This window comes from Carassius auratus, unplaced genomic scaffold (assembly GCF_003368295.1).
Source record: "Carassius auratus strain Wakin unplaced genomic scaffold, ASM336829v1 scaf_tig00000037, whole genome shotgun sequence".
NCBI classification, from domain to species: domain Eukaryota; kingdom Metazoa; phylum Chordata; class Actinopteri; order Cypriniformes; family Cyprinidae; genus Carassius; species Carassius auratus.
Genome location: NW_020523271.1, coordinates 21,462 through 37,333, shown reverse-complemented (window position 1 = coordinate 37,333; position 15,872 = coordinate 21,462). Strand labels below are relative to the sequence as shown.

General features: G+C 37.7%; 1 protein-coding gene across 7 annotated transcripts in view; it reads right to left on the bottom strand.

Annotated features, from left to right (window-relative positions):
* Window positions 1–2,964: 2,964 nt before the first annotated feature.
* LOC113068793 (plectin-like) overlaps window positions 2,965–15,872 on the bottom strand; it is a 30,218-nt gene continuing 17,310 nt past the window's right edge. For 6 of the 7 annotated variants that reach the window (XM_026241651.1, XM_026241654.1, XM_026241655.1 and 3 more), the window contains 16 exons: window positions 14,114–14,233; window positions 11,902–11,997; window positions 11,645–11,772; window positions 10,270–10,363; window positions 9,660–9,814; window positions 8,398–8,722; window positions 7,223–7,300; window positions 6,985–7,146; window positions 6,765–6,869; window positions 5,926–6,021; window positions 5,714–5,839; window positions 5,446–5,598; window positions 5,212–5,366; window positions 4,277–4,403; window positions 3,656–3,840; window positions 3,007–3,058 (listed from right to left, as the gene is read on the bottom strand). In XM_026241651.1, coding sequence (XP_026097436.1) covers window positions 3,739–3,840; window positions 4,277–4,403; window positions 5,212–5,366; window positions 5,446–5,598; window positions 5,714–5,839; window positions 5,926–6,021; window positions 6,765–6,869; window positions 6,985–7,146; window positions 7,223–7,300; window positions 8,398–8,722; window positions 9,660–9,814; window positions 10,270–10,363; window positions 11,645–11,772; window positions 11,902–11,997; window positions 14,114–14,233 — 2,022 coding nt within the window. In that variant the 3' untranslated portion in view covers window positions 3,007–3,058; window positions 3,656–3,738. Of the gene's footprint in view, window positions 3,059–3,549; window positions 3,571–3,655; window positions 3,841–4,276; window positions 4,404–5,211; window positions 5,367–5,445; window positions 5,599–5,713; window positions 5,840–5,925; window positions 6,022–6,764; window positions 6,870–6,984; window positions 7,147–7,222; window positions 7,301–8,397; window positions 8,723–9,659; window positions 9,815–10,269; window positions 10,364–11,644; window positions 11,773–11,901; window positions 11,998–14,113; window positions 14,234–15,872 lie in introns of all 7 variants that reach the window. The other variant, XM_026241652.1, reaches the window with a different exon arrangement.

The following is a 15,872-nucleotide window of genomic DNA, read 5'->3' as shown; positions in this document are numbered from 1 at the left end:
TAATGTTAGGTGTTGGGTTAGTTTGGTATGAGCAGGGTGCCCTGATGTCACGCACCTCCTCGTCCTCGATGCGCCGCTGACTGTCTGTGATGAACTTGATGTATTGACTGGTCAGCGTCATCAATTCACTATAGCGAGTTCTCAGAGTGACATATATAGAAAGACAAAGCATATTGAAAAATTACAAATTAAAATATTTCAGTTAAAGTTGGTAGGGTAACATAAGTGCTTACTGAAAATAATAAACACTATAGTTATTTATGCAGCAGTCAAATACAGTAATGCAAATGTATAAGAAGTGAATGATCTGAGCTCTTTCTAACCTCTTGAATGATGTTATCAGAGGCAGACTCCATCTTGGTTTTCTTCAAGGAGAAGTCAGAGGTTCGACCTGAGCTTTGTAGGCAACCAACTGAAGTTCATAGTCCTGGGGGAAAAAATAAATAAATAAATAAGATTGTAGCACTCCATCCACAAACTGTAGGAAATAAATACATTTAAACACACTCTCTATTAGAACTCTCTCTCACCTTAATGGTATCGATGTACGCTTTGGCGTATTTCTGGCACTCATCCACTTTCTCTTGTTTTTTTCTCAATCTCTTCAAGCAGTTTCTGTGAAAAAAATCTGCATGTTATACTTACACTTTTGCAACAGGTTAACAAAAGAATCTCATTGCAATGTATGTCAGACAACTAATGCACATAAATGAATATTCCAGAAGACTTCTCTTCTGAGACTTAAAACAATCTTCACGAGATCTTTATTGGTCTTGTTCCATATTTCACACAGTTCAAACTTTTATTTATAAAAATACTACACACTGGTAAATATATATACAAATATATATATATTAAACGTAAAGTTGTTTCGTAATGATTTGTATCGTAAAAAGCGCTATACAAATAAGCTTGAATTAAATAATTGTAGCAGGTGCACAGTTTTCATTCATGACATCACTGCTGGTGGGAGGGGCCTCATCTCGCCTCTTCGGGGAGGACCTGTAAGATGTGGAGTTACGCCATCGCACGTACCTTCTCCTGTGGCCAGCTGCTCTTGGAGCGTCTTGCCTGTCGATTATAGGCACGGCCTGAGATCTGCCTCCTGCCGCTGTTTGGCGTCTGCGATCCAGCGCGATGAGCCAGTCCGTAGCTCTCTCTGTACGTAATCCCCAGCTGCCGGCCCAGCTGTCGGAGCCTCACGCTGCCGCAGGGTCGATCTGAGCGAAGACGGCGCGCCAGCGTCCTGAAGAACTGGCCCAGGAGCTGCTGGTAGTGATCCAGCTCGGCGTCACCCGCTCGCTGTGAACCTGAAGCCTGCGCTGGCTGACCGCCGTGGCCTTGGCCAGCTCACTCTCCATGTCATCATAACACGGGCCGCTGGGTGTCTGCCATCCGAACGCATCCCGCTGAACACAAGTCGACAAGTTACTGAAGCCCAGAATTTGATGGAACTTACATACAAGTGCTAGAATAATCCACAAGACAAAGCATCAAGCAGTATGCGTGAAGAGTTAATATTACCTTGAGCTCAAGAGCAGTAGTTCTCTCCACCTCCTGGACGTTTGTAGGCACCGTGTGAACCTCACGCAGACGATTCTCATATTTCTTCACCACATCTTCTGCCCCTTGCTGTGTTACGGATCACGATCTCTATTGTCTTAAGTCTACGGAAAAAAAACAAAACAATTGCCTCAATCTAAATCTTATGCTTAAGATTATTAGTACAGTACATAATAATACTGTAGCAAATGAACAAAGAGACAAAAGATGAACGATGAGCAGCAGTAGATACGCAGTGCAAACACAGACACGAGACAGGTGAGAGCGCCCTCACTTCTCCAGGTAGACCGAGGACAGGTTGTAGGTCCGGTCCATTCTTCTGCAGGGTGATGTCCAGCTCGGAGCGCAGGACCGGAGAGCTGGACTGCTGCGGAGAGGACCAGCACCTCCTCAGCTTTCTCCAGACACTCGCTCCAGGCTCTTCTTAACGCCGTCCAGCTCCGTGTGCACTTTCTGTTTGAGACAGAGACAAAACACAATCACTCACGTGGTTAAATATGCGAAGAAACATGCTCTGGTTATAATTCACATAATAATCTAAATACAAAATTAGAAATAATATTCAAGGTACAGTTAATTAAAACAATTAAAACATAAAATTGTGGCTTGAAATAAAATAATGTTAACTGATAAAAATGTAATATATTATTTTATAACATCAAAATATATATTCCCTTATTTTGAAGCAAAATCTTTCATTTTTTAGTCTAACTTGATGTAAAATATAACTAAAACGATAACTGAAAAAAAAAAATAAAAAAATTCTCTCTATACAAACAGTGACAAACCAAACAAAATCACTCAATTTAACTTTGAAAGAGTAAAAACTGATCCAAAATATGAATACAAACTATAACAGTATCTCAAAAACACTAAAATAACACTGATTATATCTTTTCTGAGTATTTTTTAGTTTGATATTATGATATTATTTTCAGGACAGTTAAGCACACATTTTAATAGAACAACAGGTTAAAATCTCACCACTCGCTCTCCATTTATATCTCGTATTGTTTAGTATTTGTTTGTGTCTTTAATTTAGTTGTATTGCAGTAATTAAGCATTTCATGACTATCACAATATTGGAGAAATGAGAAACACAAACTAGGAAACGGATCCATTACAATTGAAGAAGAATATCTCAGGGAAAACGTGCTTAAATCTCACAAAAGTAACATCACAAAGCAAAACATCTTATATTGCTATTTTGGGGATGTGTTTGTTGAAATTCCCTCATTATGAGTCACAAATATGACTTGAATTTGTATACACATACATCAGCTGGCAATAGTTTTTAACTGGATAAAAATATGAAGAAGTGTGGGTGTGTCGTACTCTCTGATCCGCAGTCTTCTGAATGCAGTTCTCGGGAGCGGGTCTTTGTCCACAGGCTGCCGGATACGAGCCACGTACGAGACTCACAGTCCTCGATCTGCAGCCGCAGGCTTTTGATTTGGGTTGATGTACGTCTTGCATATGGATTCATCCTGCTCGCCTGCAAAGAGAGAAGATCTGTTATTACGCTTTCCATCAACACTAAAGACAAACGACAGTTTATCTCTTCATTTATCGGTCACGACACTTAGTCACGTCACACACATTCCATCTGTGGTTATGACTCACATTTCATCCCAAAACCAAAGAAAAAACATAATTCATTTAAATGTGCATGAAGAAAATAAGGCATATTTTTACAGCTCAAACCAGTTAAATATGTTTTTACTGCATTGACAAGCACTACAATGATGCATCTTCTTCAGTTTAGTTAACTATAATAACCTGTCATGTTTCGAAGGATTTACCCGATGGATGTCATCTAAAAGAAAACTATACTCTGTTTACAGGTTCAGGACTGCATCAGGCTGTGTGTTTACTCTGTTGAGTGTTTCAGTACATGCACACTCTGTAGCTAAAGCACAGGAAGCAAACAACATCCGTGACAGAGCAGCTCATCCATGATACCCTGCTCAGGAGCACAAGACTCACCCTGCGCTCTGACAGCGGCTCCTGAAACGTGAATTCAACAGTTACACAACATCCTCGTGTCTCAGTGTAATGCACGGAGGGCTCTGTCAGCGCTTGGGGTCTGTACCTTTCTCCAAGGAGCGCAGCAGGCTGTCGTAGTGCTGGACGGCCTCCTTGTAGTCCCTCTCCACCTGCAGGTTATCGCTGGAGTCAAAAGAGCCTGGAGTCCCGGGAGTCTCTGAGGAAGTCCTGATAGTGCATCTGCAGGTTCCTCAGCATCAGCTGGTACTCATCCGACTTCATCGTCTTCAACTGAAACATGAACATTACAAATCATTTCAAATTTACAATAACAGGCCTATTTAATAATCTTGATCTCGTCTCTCATCTGAAATCTGTTTCAAAACTATCAAGTCTACTCTTTAATTCATTTAGAAGAGCCCTTGAAAATCCTGTTATTCAGTAAAGCAATTTTCCTTGTTTACGGCTTGTTTCCTAAATATAACTGTCGGTCTGCGACCTTACAATCAAGTTACTCAATTAGAGGAAAAATCCCATGTTGTTTAGTAGAACAAGTGTTATTTTATTTTAGAAAGAAATAACCAGACAGTGCATTTAAGTCCCACAGCATATCTGCACTGATCTCTTTCAGTAGCAAACGCATTTCATCAGTCAGTTGTGCTGAATCCTAAGGTAATGACTATAACACAGGTGTGTATTTATGTCACGAGTGAGGTGTAGAACGGACCGTGGTGATGTTCCAGGAGCGGATGAGATGGATGTCTTTCATCAGATACTGCCAGGAGAGCAGACTCCTGAGGTCAGCGTGGAGCTTCTGCCACAGAGCCTGAGTCTGCTGCTGACCGGCGTCCAGACTGACACAAACAACCACACAACAACACGTCTAAACATTACAGTCTGCTTCAGTCATACTGTGTTCTGAGAAAGAGGAAGCTGAACAAAGAAAAACTAGGTGCCAAGACGTTTCACTTTTTTTTACTTGTATTAAAATAGCTACCACTGATGCAGTAAATTCTCATAAAAACAGTACACATACTGTTGAAAATTGCAAAAAAAAAAAAAAAAAAATAAATAAATAAATAAAAAAACTAGTTAAAATATAATATAATACAAAAATATAGTATCTTATAATGGTATATAGCTACTTTTCTCAGAAAAAATAATAATTTTTATTTCAGCCGAAGCAACATTTCTCATTTTTGTTTCTTTTTTTAGCTGAAATTCAAAATATAAATACAATTATATAAACTAAAACGTAATAATAAATAATAAATGCTATAAATATGCATGTTTAAAAACACTACTTTTCGGACTACAAGTCGCACCTGAAAAAAAAAAAAAAAAAAAAGTGTGACTTACAGCCCGGAAAATACGGTAATAAAAAGATAAAAAACACAAAACAAAACAACTCAAATGTGAAAACAGAAAATATCTATCAAAATATATATAAAAAAATATAATAACATATCAATGAAACAAACAAAAAAATAAATAACCACTACAAAAACACACAACAAAATGAAGAAACTTTAAAAAAAGAAATGAATATTTCTTCTGAAAACCTATACTAGTACATCAATGACAGTAAAATAATGCTGGTGGACAGTAAGCAGTAAAGTTGTCCAGAAAACAGTGTTTCCCAGTGCAGTGTGTATAACGCACCTGGACACGCTCTCCACAGCCTCCTTGTTGACGGGGGGCACGAGGAAGCAGATGGAGGGCACCACGGCCTCGTTCCCCGAGCGGTTCAGGACCTTCCACCTGAAGGGCTGGGAGTTATTGATGAGCGTGCACTCGTCGCCCTTGTGCATGGTGATCTGTCAGCAGAAGCAGAGGTCAAGCGTGCAGCACGAGCACTCTGTGAGCGTGTGTGAGCGTGTGTGACCGAGTCTCTACCTCCATCTGTTTGAAGTCACACACAGCTTGGACGGGCAGCTTTCCTCTGGAGGGGCTGGTGGGGTCCCGCGGCTTCAGCTGGACGATGGACTTGGCTCTGTTCGTCAGGCCAGCGATGTCAGACTTGAACTCGTTCAGCTGCTCTCTTTCCTCCTGCGGTCAAACTCACTTAGTTAGATTACAGCTACCTATTAATCTGACTTTTTAAACACTAAACACACACTAGCATTACAGTTTAGTTTTGTGAGACAGTGGAAAGCAAACTCACGACAGCGTCCTGCAGTAGATCCTCCAGACGAGTGGCAGTGGTGCTGCGGTCACACGTGTACTTCTTCTTCATGGTCTCCTGCATCTTCTTCATCCTCTGCTCAGCATCTCTCACATCAGCGAAGAACTACGGGAGGAGAAAGAGAAGAATAATGCTCATACATGCTTGACCAACGAAGAATTGCACATGGTTAGATGATACTGATGCTGTACCTGGAAGTATGCAGTGTTTTCTCTGAGATGAGTTTCAATGCAACAGCACACCTGGAGGATCCAGCTCCACTTCGTCTGCAGAGCTGCACTGAACTCCTGCAGATCAACACAACACACACTTAACACTTACTGATCAGAATGGTTTCTAGAGCAGCAAATCAGCAAATGCTAGCATGTTTCTAGCATGATTAGCATGAGACTAGCATGTTTCTAGCCTGATTAGCATGTTGCTAGCATGTTTCTAACATGATTAACATGTTGCTAGCATGTCGCTAGCATGTTTCTAGCATGATTAACATGTTGCTAGCATGTTGTTAACATGTTTCTAGCATGATTAGCATGCGACTAGCATGTTGCTAGCATGTTGTTAGCATGTCGCTAGCATGTTTCTGAAGAATGTGACACTGAAGACTGGAGGAATGAGGCTGAAAATACAGCTGTGCATCACAGAAATAAATTACACTTTAAAAGATACTCGCATATAAAACAGTTATTTTAAATTGCAATAATATTTCACAATATTACTGTACTTTAATCAAATAAATGCAGCCTTGGTGAGCAGAGGAGTCTTTGGTAATGCCTTTATGCATAATGCATTATAAAAGTAGTTTTAATGCATTTATTATGCCTCATTGTAATGCATTGCATGATCTCATTAATAATTATAAGCACAGATAATACTTTAGTACATTTATCAATTCAACAATACGCTGTGCATTTTAAATTTAAGATATAATGTATCACAATGCACATAATAAATAATTATAATCATCTCTTTGTAATGCATGGTAAAGATGAACCATGTCTTCTTTTAAAAACATGAACGGTTGACTCCGTACCTCGACAGTCTTCTTGCCTGGATGTCCGTCTTTGATCAGTCTGTCTCCAGTGGCCTGGATGTCGTTGATTTTCTTCTCTCTAAATTCCAGTTCTCGCATGAGTCCCTGAGGAATGAGTTAGACCATGAAGATCAATCCAGTATCCTGTCAGTATTCTCCATTTACACCTGGTTAAACTACAACGAGCAACAGACAACCCTAATCAGAGCTCTGCACTTACGGAGTAGTTCTCTTTCTTCGCAGTCATGTTGGTGTTGCGCTCGCTCCAGTCGTAGTTGACCTCCTCTTCCTCTTTGTCATTGAGCCACATCAGTTCCTTGGTGGCGGCGCTGACGAAGTTATACAGCTGGTCCAGGTTTCTCAGACGGGACTTGGAGGAGTTCTAGAGAAGAAGAGAGATGTGTGCTGACAGTCTGCAAGGCCTAGTGGTTTATATAGCTACTGGTTAAAGCACTCACCAGCAGTCTGTTGTACTGCAGATCCAGTTTGCCCAGATAGTCTCTGTATGTGCCTTTACTTGCAGGCGAGAGCTGGCTCTGAAACACACAAAGAGGAAGAAAGCTCAGGTTTTTAGTAAAATCACATTTATATTTTTATTGAGCCTTTTTCCGTTCTGCCTTAAGGGCTGTTCGCTCCAACGACTAATACTATAAAGTTTGTATAATTGTTCTAATTCAATAAGAACAGCATAGTCCACATCACAACTATAAAGATAACAAGAAAGAGGAATGAATGATATGAGTGGAATATGAATATGTGGAATATGAGGGTTTTTTTGCAGCTGATGAACAATAAAGCCTTTGACAGCCAATCAGAATCCATTCTGCTTTAACGAGCTTGAGTATTTAAAGTGGCAGACAACAATAATAATATACAGATCCGTACTGTCCACTGATAACACTGCTAATACAGCTTTATTTACATATTTATAGTTATCATTCTATTCTATGTTTATTGCCACAATATAAAAAAGTTGTTAAAATGTCTAATGTTTTATATATTGCTTTGCTTGAACTGTATGTCTTTTGGTGAAATGTTTATATATTCAACTTTAAATATAGAGATATGTGATAAGAGTATTTTGTGACAGTATAAACAATCAAGCAGCTGAGATTTGCAAAACACAGTATGTGTGAAGGCATAGTTTGTTAATGAATTAATTTGTTAATAATTATTCATTTGTAAATTACTTTTAATTATTCATTCACAGTCATTTTTTACTAGAATATTTTAATTACTATAATTAGTTATATGGCAAGTAAAAAATCATGGATGAGGCAAATTTAATACGTTTAATATGTTTGATTGTTTGTTACTTAGCACCATGTCAGCTACCATGGCTATATTCATGACAAGAAACAAGGGAAAAAGGGAAATACGTAAATAAAGAATATAAAAAAATACATAATAATAATAATAATGTTTGTTTTTGATCAAAATCTAAACGGTTTAACTTCATCACGAAATCTTTTCATAAGAGTCAATTGGAAATCTAGGAGGAGTTGAAGACATCACAGTCCGTTAAAATATGCTTCAAAGATACAGGGCATATTTTATTCATATAAGAATAGTAGTCTGGAAAGATAAGAGCCTCCATGAAAAAAGTAATACAACAAGTAAACCATTAAAGTACCTCATCTGTTCGTGCGCGCTCGATCTTAGCCCTGAAGTCCTCGATGGTTTGGTGAAGTCCTCTGTGGCTGCCCAGCTGAGACTCCACAGAGGGAAGATCGATGCCCCACTCGGCCGTATCGATCCGCCGCTGGTTCTCCTCCACCCAGGATAACAGATCCTGCGCGTAACGCAGGGTGACCTCATCCAGCTCGGGCCGTGCACGCTGCACAGACTTCTGGGAAATCTGTGTGATGGAGACGTGAGAGGCAGTGCTGACGCTGGGCTTGAGCCTCAGGTTGTAGTCGCTGCGCAGGTTCACCAAGCGCTCGTGTAAGCGGTACACCCTGAGGAAGGAAAGTTTGCTTACATTACATTACAGAGAAGTTTCATCCAATAAAATTACTCGTAGGTCCAAAAGGGAAAGAAATATCCCTTTTTAACCCTTTCCCCACCAACGTTTTAGAAAAAAGGGTAACACTTTAGAATAAGGTTCCATTAGTTAATGTTAGTTAATGTATTAATTAACATGAACAAACAATGAATAATACATTAATTACTGTATTTATTCATCTTCGTTAATGTTAGTTAATGAAAATACAGTTATTCATTGTTAGTTCATGGTAATTCACAGTGCATTAACTAATGTTAACAAGCACAACTTTTGATTTAAATAATGCATTAGTAAATGTTGAAATTAACATGAACTAAGACTTATAAATGCTGTAGAAGGATTGTTCTTGCTTAGTTCATGTTAACGAAAGTAGTTAACTAACATTAACTAATGGAACCTCATTCTAAAGTGTTACCGAAAAAAGTTTTTTCTTTTTTGACAATTTTCATTAAAATTTCATGGCCCCCAGAATATATATATTTTTTGTAGAAAATATCTGAACGTGCAATACATGAACACTTGAATGTTGGTAAGTTTAATTAGATGATCAGAGCAACAATGCAGTGGATGGTTTCCATCAGCACTCCTAAAGCTTGCACAGATCAACATTTCACACGATAACTTTAGGCTGATTTCATTTGCATGTTATTTATTTTTGATGATAGCATTATTTTTCATATGCATATGCTTACATATGAGATCTCTCGTTTCTGTGCCTCCTTGCCTATATTTTTGATCGGCACTTTCTAGACTCATTCAGGAGATGCGTAATAGCGCCCCCGAGTGCATAACAGTGAAAACGCAGAAACACAAAAAATTCAGGGTTTGGTGGGGAAAGAGTTAATGCACTGAAGTCTCCTGGAAGAAGGTTTTCCACTAAATGGACTCACCTGCGATACATCTGCTCTGCCTGCAGGTGGCGCCCGTCTTTGAGCAGCTGAACGTCGTTGAAGAGGAGCCGGATCATGCCGTCGGCTTTGTCCAGATCCCTCTCCACCTCAGCCGTGTGCTGCGCTGGTTTCCCAGCACTCAGGAGACGGATATCCTGCAACAAAAGTCAAAGTCACTACAGTGCAAAGTTTAAACAGCAACTTCATAGTTTACACTCACATTTGTGACCCTGGACCACAAAACCAGTCATAAGGGTCTTCTTTCTTTCTTTTTTCCTTTTTTTTATTTATAATAAAAAGCTTTCCATTGAAGTATGGTTTGTTATGATAGAACAGTATTTGGATGATATACAACTATTTGAATATCTTGAATCTGACGATGCAAAAAAAATAAAAAATAAAAAATCTAAACAATCACTTTTTTTCAAAGTTCCCCAAATAAAGTTCTTAGCGATGCATAATATACTGCATAAAAGAAAAATTTAGAATTTTGACTTATACAATGTATCGTTGGTTATTGCTACAAATATGCCTGTGCTACTTACGACTGCTTCTGTGCTCCAGGGTCACGTTTGACTGAACAGTAACTATAAGAGTGTGTTGATCTCACCGTCTGCAGCAGAGACTCAGTCTGGTTGATCTGTTCCTCACACATGCCTGATTCAGTCTGTACTTTACTGACGATCTGCTGGAGACGCTCTAACCTGCAAATGGACAATTTGATGACATTTTTATTTCAAATAAGCTGCTATGAGGACCAGACGTTATGCCGATCAGGTCTGATGTATGCGAGACTATTACACAAACGACCAAAAGATTTTTCAATAAAATGAAGAGACAGGATTTTCAATAAAGTAAAAACTTTTAAACTAAAATAAAACAAATGTGAAAAATATGACGGGGAATTGATCACAAGTAATTGAAAACAACAAAACAAACAAGAAACTCACAGTTTTCCACCACGAAGCAAATACTCGAAACGAAACAGGTCTGTCACAAATGCCATTTTTTACAGTCCAACAGCATGCAAGACTCCCCAAAATGCATAAAAAGCATGTTATTTCTGTCATAATCCTGTCATGTGACGCGCGCAGACCAAACCACAGCCCATGAAGAAACTGTGTGCTGCATATGACTCTCGTCCAGCGAGAAGCAGCATTGTGTTGAGACATGGGACATGTCCTGCTGCGTATGATACTCCCTCTCCTTCAAGATGACGGACATCCAGGACTATTTTAGTTCATTGAATCGCAGCATTCTTTTATCGGTCTCATCGACACGGAAATCAGTAAACTTACTACACTGCTTCACAGAAACTGAAGAGAACAATCAATACTTATGTTTGGAAATCACTCATGCGTCGAATACACATTCATCAGTCTCTATATAACTAGGATGGTTAAAAACCCAGAATTTGGATCCATTAAAACTATGATGATCACACTAAGCAAAACCAAAATTGTTTAATGTTTTATAACGAAAACAGAAACACATTCTTTTCTGCATTCTCCTTGATTGTGAAAAACCCAAACTTTTGACAAACAGTTCAAGTTTTTTCCTGCATCAAAACAGCAACAATTTAGTTCATACAGGAGAGTATTCATTCAAGCATTGCTCAATTTTGAACAGTAAACATAGTTTGTAGTTACGGCAGATTTAAATGATTAAACAATAAACCAAGTGATGAAAAAAAAAACATACACACAGTCAGTGTTTTAACTTGTTTGTATATACTACGACAAACTAAAAATCACCAAAACATCAGCTGATTACAAGTCACTGAGCTCTGTTTGTGGATACCACTTATTGATAATTGCATCAAATGCAATAAAATGCATGCATTTTAAGTGCTAAAGTGATGCATTTTGAGACCGCATCATTCTCATGCAGCTCTCATTAGTCTAGAATGGCCTTCATTGTGTCATAACAGCTGATGTAATGTCAGTGTTTGCCAGTTTTAACTGTGTCTGAGACGTCTTCCTCACCTCTCCAACTCTATCCGGAGCAGTCTCTCCCTCTCCAGAATAGACACCTGTAGACGACCCCATTCCTTCTCCACGTCAGTGGGATGATAACCTGGAGGAACCTTGACCTGACCGGCGTGGACCGCGCTCTGTGAGGAAATGGTGGAAAATCACGTTAAAGCAGAGGAAACATATCATTGTACAGATTCAAAACTGAAATGACTTTCACATCTCGTGACTGAAGCACAATATAGTGTATTCTGAGCTTGTGTACAAACCTCAAAGGACTGATAGAGGTGTGTGGAGCGGCTCTTGTCCGACTGTTTTGCGGGAAGCTTTGTTTCTTTAAATTTCAGAAACTGACGCCACAGAATCTGCAATATAAAGAAAATTAATAAATAAACACACACAAATATATAACACAGTGTAATAACTTGGGAGTAACAGGGTTATCATCATCAACCAAAACAAGCCCTTCATTAATTTAAATACGTAAAATACAAAAGAAAAAAAAATCTTGTAACCCATTTTATTTCAGCCAAAGTACTAAAATAACAAAACTAAAACTGAAAAACTGAAAATAACTGTCTGTAACACTTTATAATAAACTTCCTTAGTTAACTATGTTAGTTAACATGAACTAACAATAACACTTTTGAAACTTGTATCTATTAATTGAATTGAGTCAAAAGTCGTAGTTAATAGCTAGTTAGTGAGAATTGGTCCTCAAACAAAAGTGTGACACATATTTATTATTTACTGTTTAATGAACCTGAGCTAACATGAACAGGTGCATTTTTATTAACTAACACTAACACAGATTCATAAATACTGTAACAATACAAATGTATTGTTCATTGACCCGGGACGACCCTGAGCAGGTAGATCTGGATGGTTCAGTGAGTATTTGTCAGTAGTTATTCTTCTAGCATGATGACATGATTGAGGATAGGCTTCACAAAGCTGGTAATCTAAGTAACAGCTCTCAGATCAAGATGATATCCATCACACACCCTGAGGAGACACAAACTCAGACCAAGCAGCTCCGAGCCAGAACGCTGCTCTTCACGATACGGCGTCATGTGACACGACTCATGCTCTGCAAAGAAGGACTTCTTCCAGTGACATGCCATCGGATGAGGAGGATAGGGTTCTCTCTCTGCTACTGGCAGTGTTGGGATCAACTTTTACATTGTTTGCCAAGTTACAACTTAATTACTGGTATATATATATATATAAATATATATATATATATATATATATATATATATATATATATATATGCCCAGCTGAGACTCCACAGAAGGACGTTTTCACCACTGAATAAACAAGGTAATTGCGACTTTTTATCTCACAATTCAGATTTTTTTTTTCTCAGAATTGCGAGTTTATATCTTGTAGTTCTGACTTTATAACACTCAATTGTGAGTTATAAAGTCAAAATTGCGAGATTTAAACTCAAAGTTTATTTCTCGCAATTCTGACATTCTTTTTTTATAAACTCACAATTCCGAATACAAAAATGTCAAAACTGCAAGATAAAAAGTATTGCAAAAAACTTGTTTTAGTTTAAATGGATTTCCATAATAAAAGAGTAATCTCGCAATTCTGACATTTTAACTCACAATTTTTACTTTAAAACTCTCTTTTGCAGTTTATATCACGCAATTCTATCTCGCAACTTTGAGTTATAAAATCTGAATTGCAAGATATGAACTTGCATTTCTTAGGAAAAAAAGTCATAATCGCAAGATAAAAGTAGCAATTACCTTGTTTTATTTTTTATTTAGTACCGTCCATAATCAAGAGATATAGATGGCTTTAATTTTTTTAATAAGAGCTATATTATTTTCTCACACATAACAATAAATATCTAATTAAAAGTTACTTAAAAAGATAAATTCACATGAAATACAATTAATGAAACTAGACGAAGCCTAATTTACATAACTTTGCCAAAAAACATTACAGCAGTGCTGCAGGAAATACTTTAAAAAATCAAATCAAAAATGCAAATATATTTGTTTGAACTATGAAATGTCCCATAAAATAAATGACTATTAAATAATCAAATGAAAATAAATACATGCAAAATAATAATACATATAATTTGTAATAAGACTAAATGCAATAAAACTATAAATTAAAACAAAGTAAAAAATTATATGCTAGTTATAAACGTGTTCATTTGGTGCAGGTCTAATATTTAAATAAGCATAACCATGTTGTTGACCATTAAACCAATTCGGTATAGCTGCTCAACCAGTGTAGAGTTTACAGGTTAAACTAGTTAGAGCTCGAGCATTCTGTGCAGTCTGCAAATCACAACATATTCTAACTTATCTGGTCCTTTAAAGGACAGGGTCCCAGATAATTCACAAAAAACAATGTGCAATTCACAGACAGCACAGCACGACAGATAATGAACACTGCAATTCATTCAATAACTGAATACAACCAGAGTAACAGAGCACACAACAGCAGACTCACCTCGATCTCTTCATAGCTGCTTGGAAACTTCTTCTCCTCGAAGATGTGTGCTTGATGTCTGATCCACTGGAGAAGAACGGTGACCAGCTCGTAATACTCCTGCCAGTGCAGCTCCAGCTCCTGCAGCCGGGAACAAAACACACAAAAACTATTCAGAGAGGAACAGGAAAGCTCTTTTTGTCACTTACCACGTTCACTCAATTAGGTGTCGACAATCAGAACCTTGTCTGATAACAGCATATGAAGGGAGGGACGAATCAAAGCACACCAATAGCTGATACAGGGACTTATTTATTGATAGTTTGTGACACGCAGATCGTCTAATTCTCTTCTCATTATAGATGCTGATGGTGTGAAGGAGGAATGAAATAAACTGCCTCTAACAGCAGCTGGATACTGTAATATGAGGTCAGATGGCTGAGATCCAGATCACACAACATCTATTACCTCGTCAAGTTCATATTCCTAACCTTTTATCCTCCGTAAAGGTGTAAACAAGGACGTGGAAGAGGAGTCTTCTGTCAGTTTGTAACTCCAATGATTCACCATATTTGAATGTATGCAAATGAATTTGTAAAAGAACAAATGTTAATTGAATTTTGTGTCTTTTCTTAACATAGCTTTTTTAAACTGTTAAAAGGTAAAAGGTTCTTTATTGGCATTGATGGCTCCAAGAAGAAACTTCTACATCCGTGGAAACTTTTCATTGAAAAGTTCTCTGTAGTAGAAATACTTTCTTTGGATTATTCAAATATTGTTCACACTTCACACAAAAATGGTTCTTTTAAGAACTGTTCACTGAACGATTTCTTAGGGAACCAAAAAATGGTTCTTCATCACTGCAAAAATCTCTTTTTTGGAGACTTTTTTAAAGAGACATCTTGGAATGAAGTTATGTGCGATGTTAGGAGCTCAATAGTCTTAAAGTGGAATTTGGGCTCAATTTTGCATGCAAAAATAATCCATTGTCTACTGTTATAGAGCAGAGAAGTATGAAGCACAGAAATCACCAAAGTCACTTCCAAACCAAGCATCTTTCTATTGATGATTTTGCATAACCAATTTAGCATGAGCTAAACCTGTGTGGGGAACCTTTCGTCTTCACACAGAACTCCAGATTGGTTGGATTATGCTCATGAAATTTCTCTGAGCAACAGTAAAGGTCCCCATTCACTCTAACTGTATTGAAAAGAGCAGCACGAAGAACATTCTGCTAAACTTCTCCTTTTGTGTTGTGCAAATGAAATCAATTGATGAGGTCTGGAATGTGTTTCTGGGAACATGACGATCATCTTGTCATTGTCAGAGAGACTGGACACTGATGCTACTCACAGGGTATATACAGCAATCCTTAAGTTAAATTTACTACTTTTTAATACCTTTTTCACTACCTTCAGAATATTTTTTAAAACCATCACGACACTGAATTGCAAGTGTTAATCAGCGACCTTTCTATTATTTACACAGATTTTGACATATATAACATACAAAAAATAATAGATTTAGAGATGTTGACAGCATATTGCACATTTATTTCACTTAGTAAATAAAAATAAAACAAATACCATAAAATGTGCAATGGAGAAAATGGATAGACCGAACAATAAGCCTGCCTGTTAGTGTTGTCACGGTACCAATATTTCAGTATTCGGTACCGATACCAATGAAAATCCACGGTTCTCGGTACCAATTTCGGTACCAAAGCAAAACACAAAAATTTGCTAATAAAAAAAAAATAACTTTTTAGCACTAAAAATAA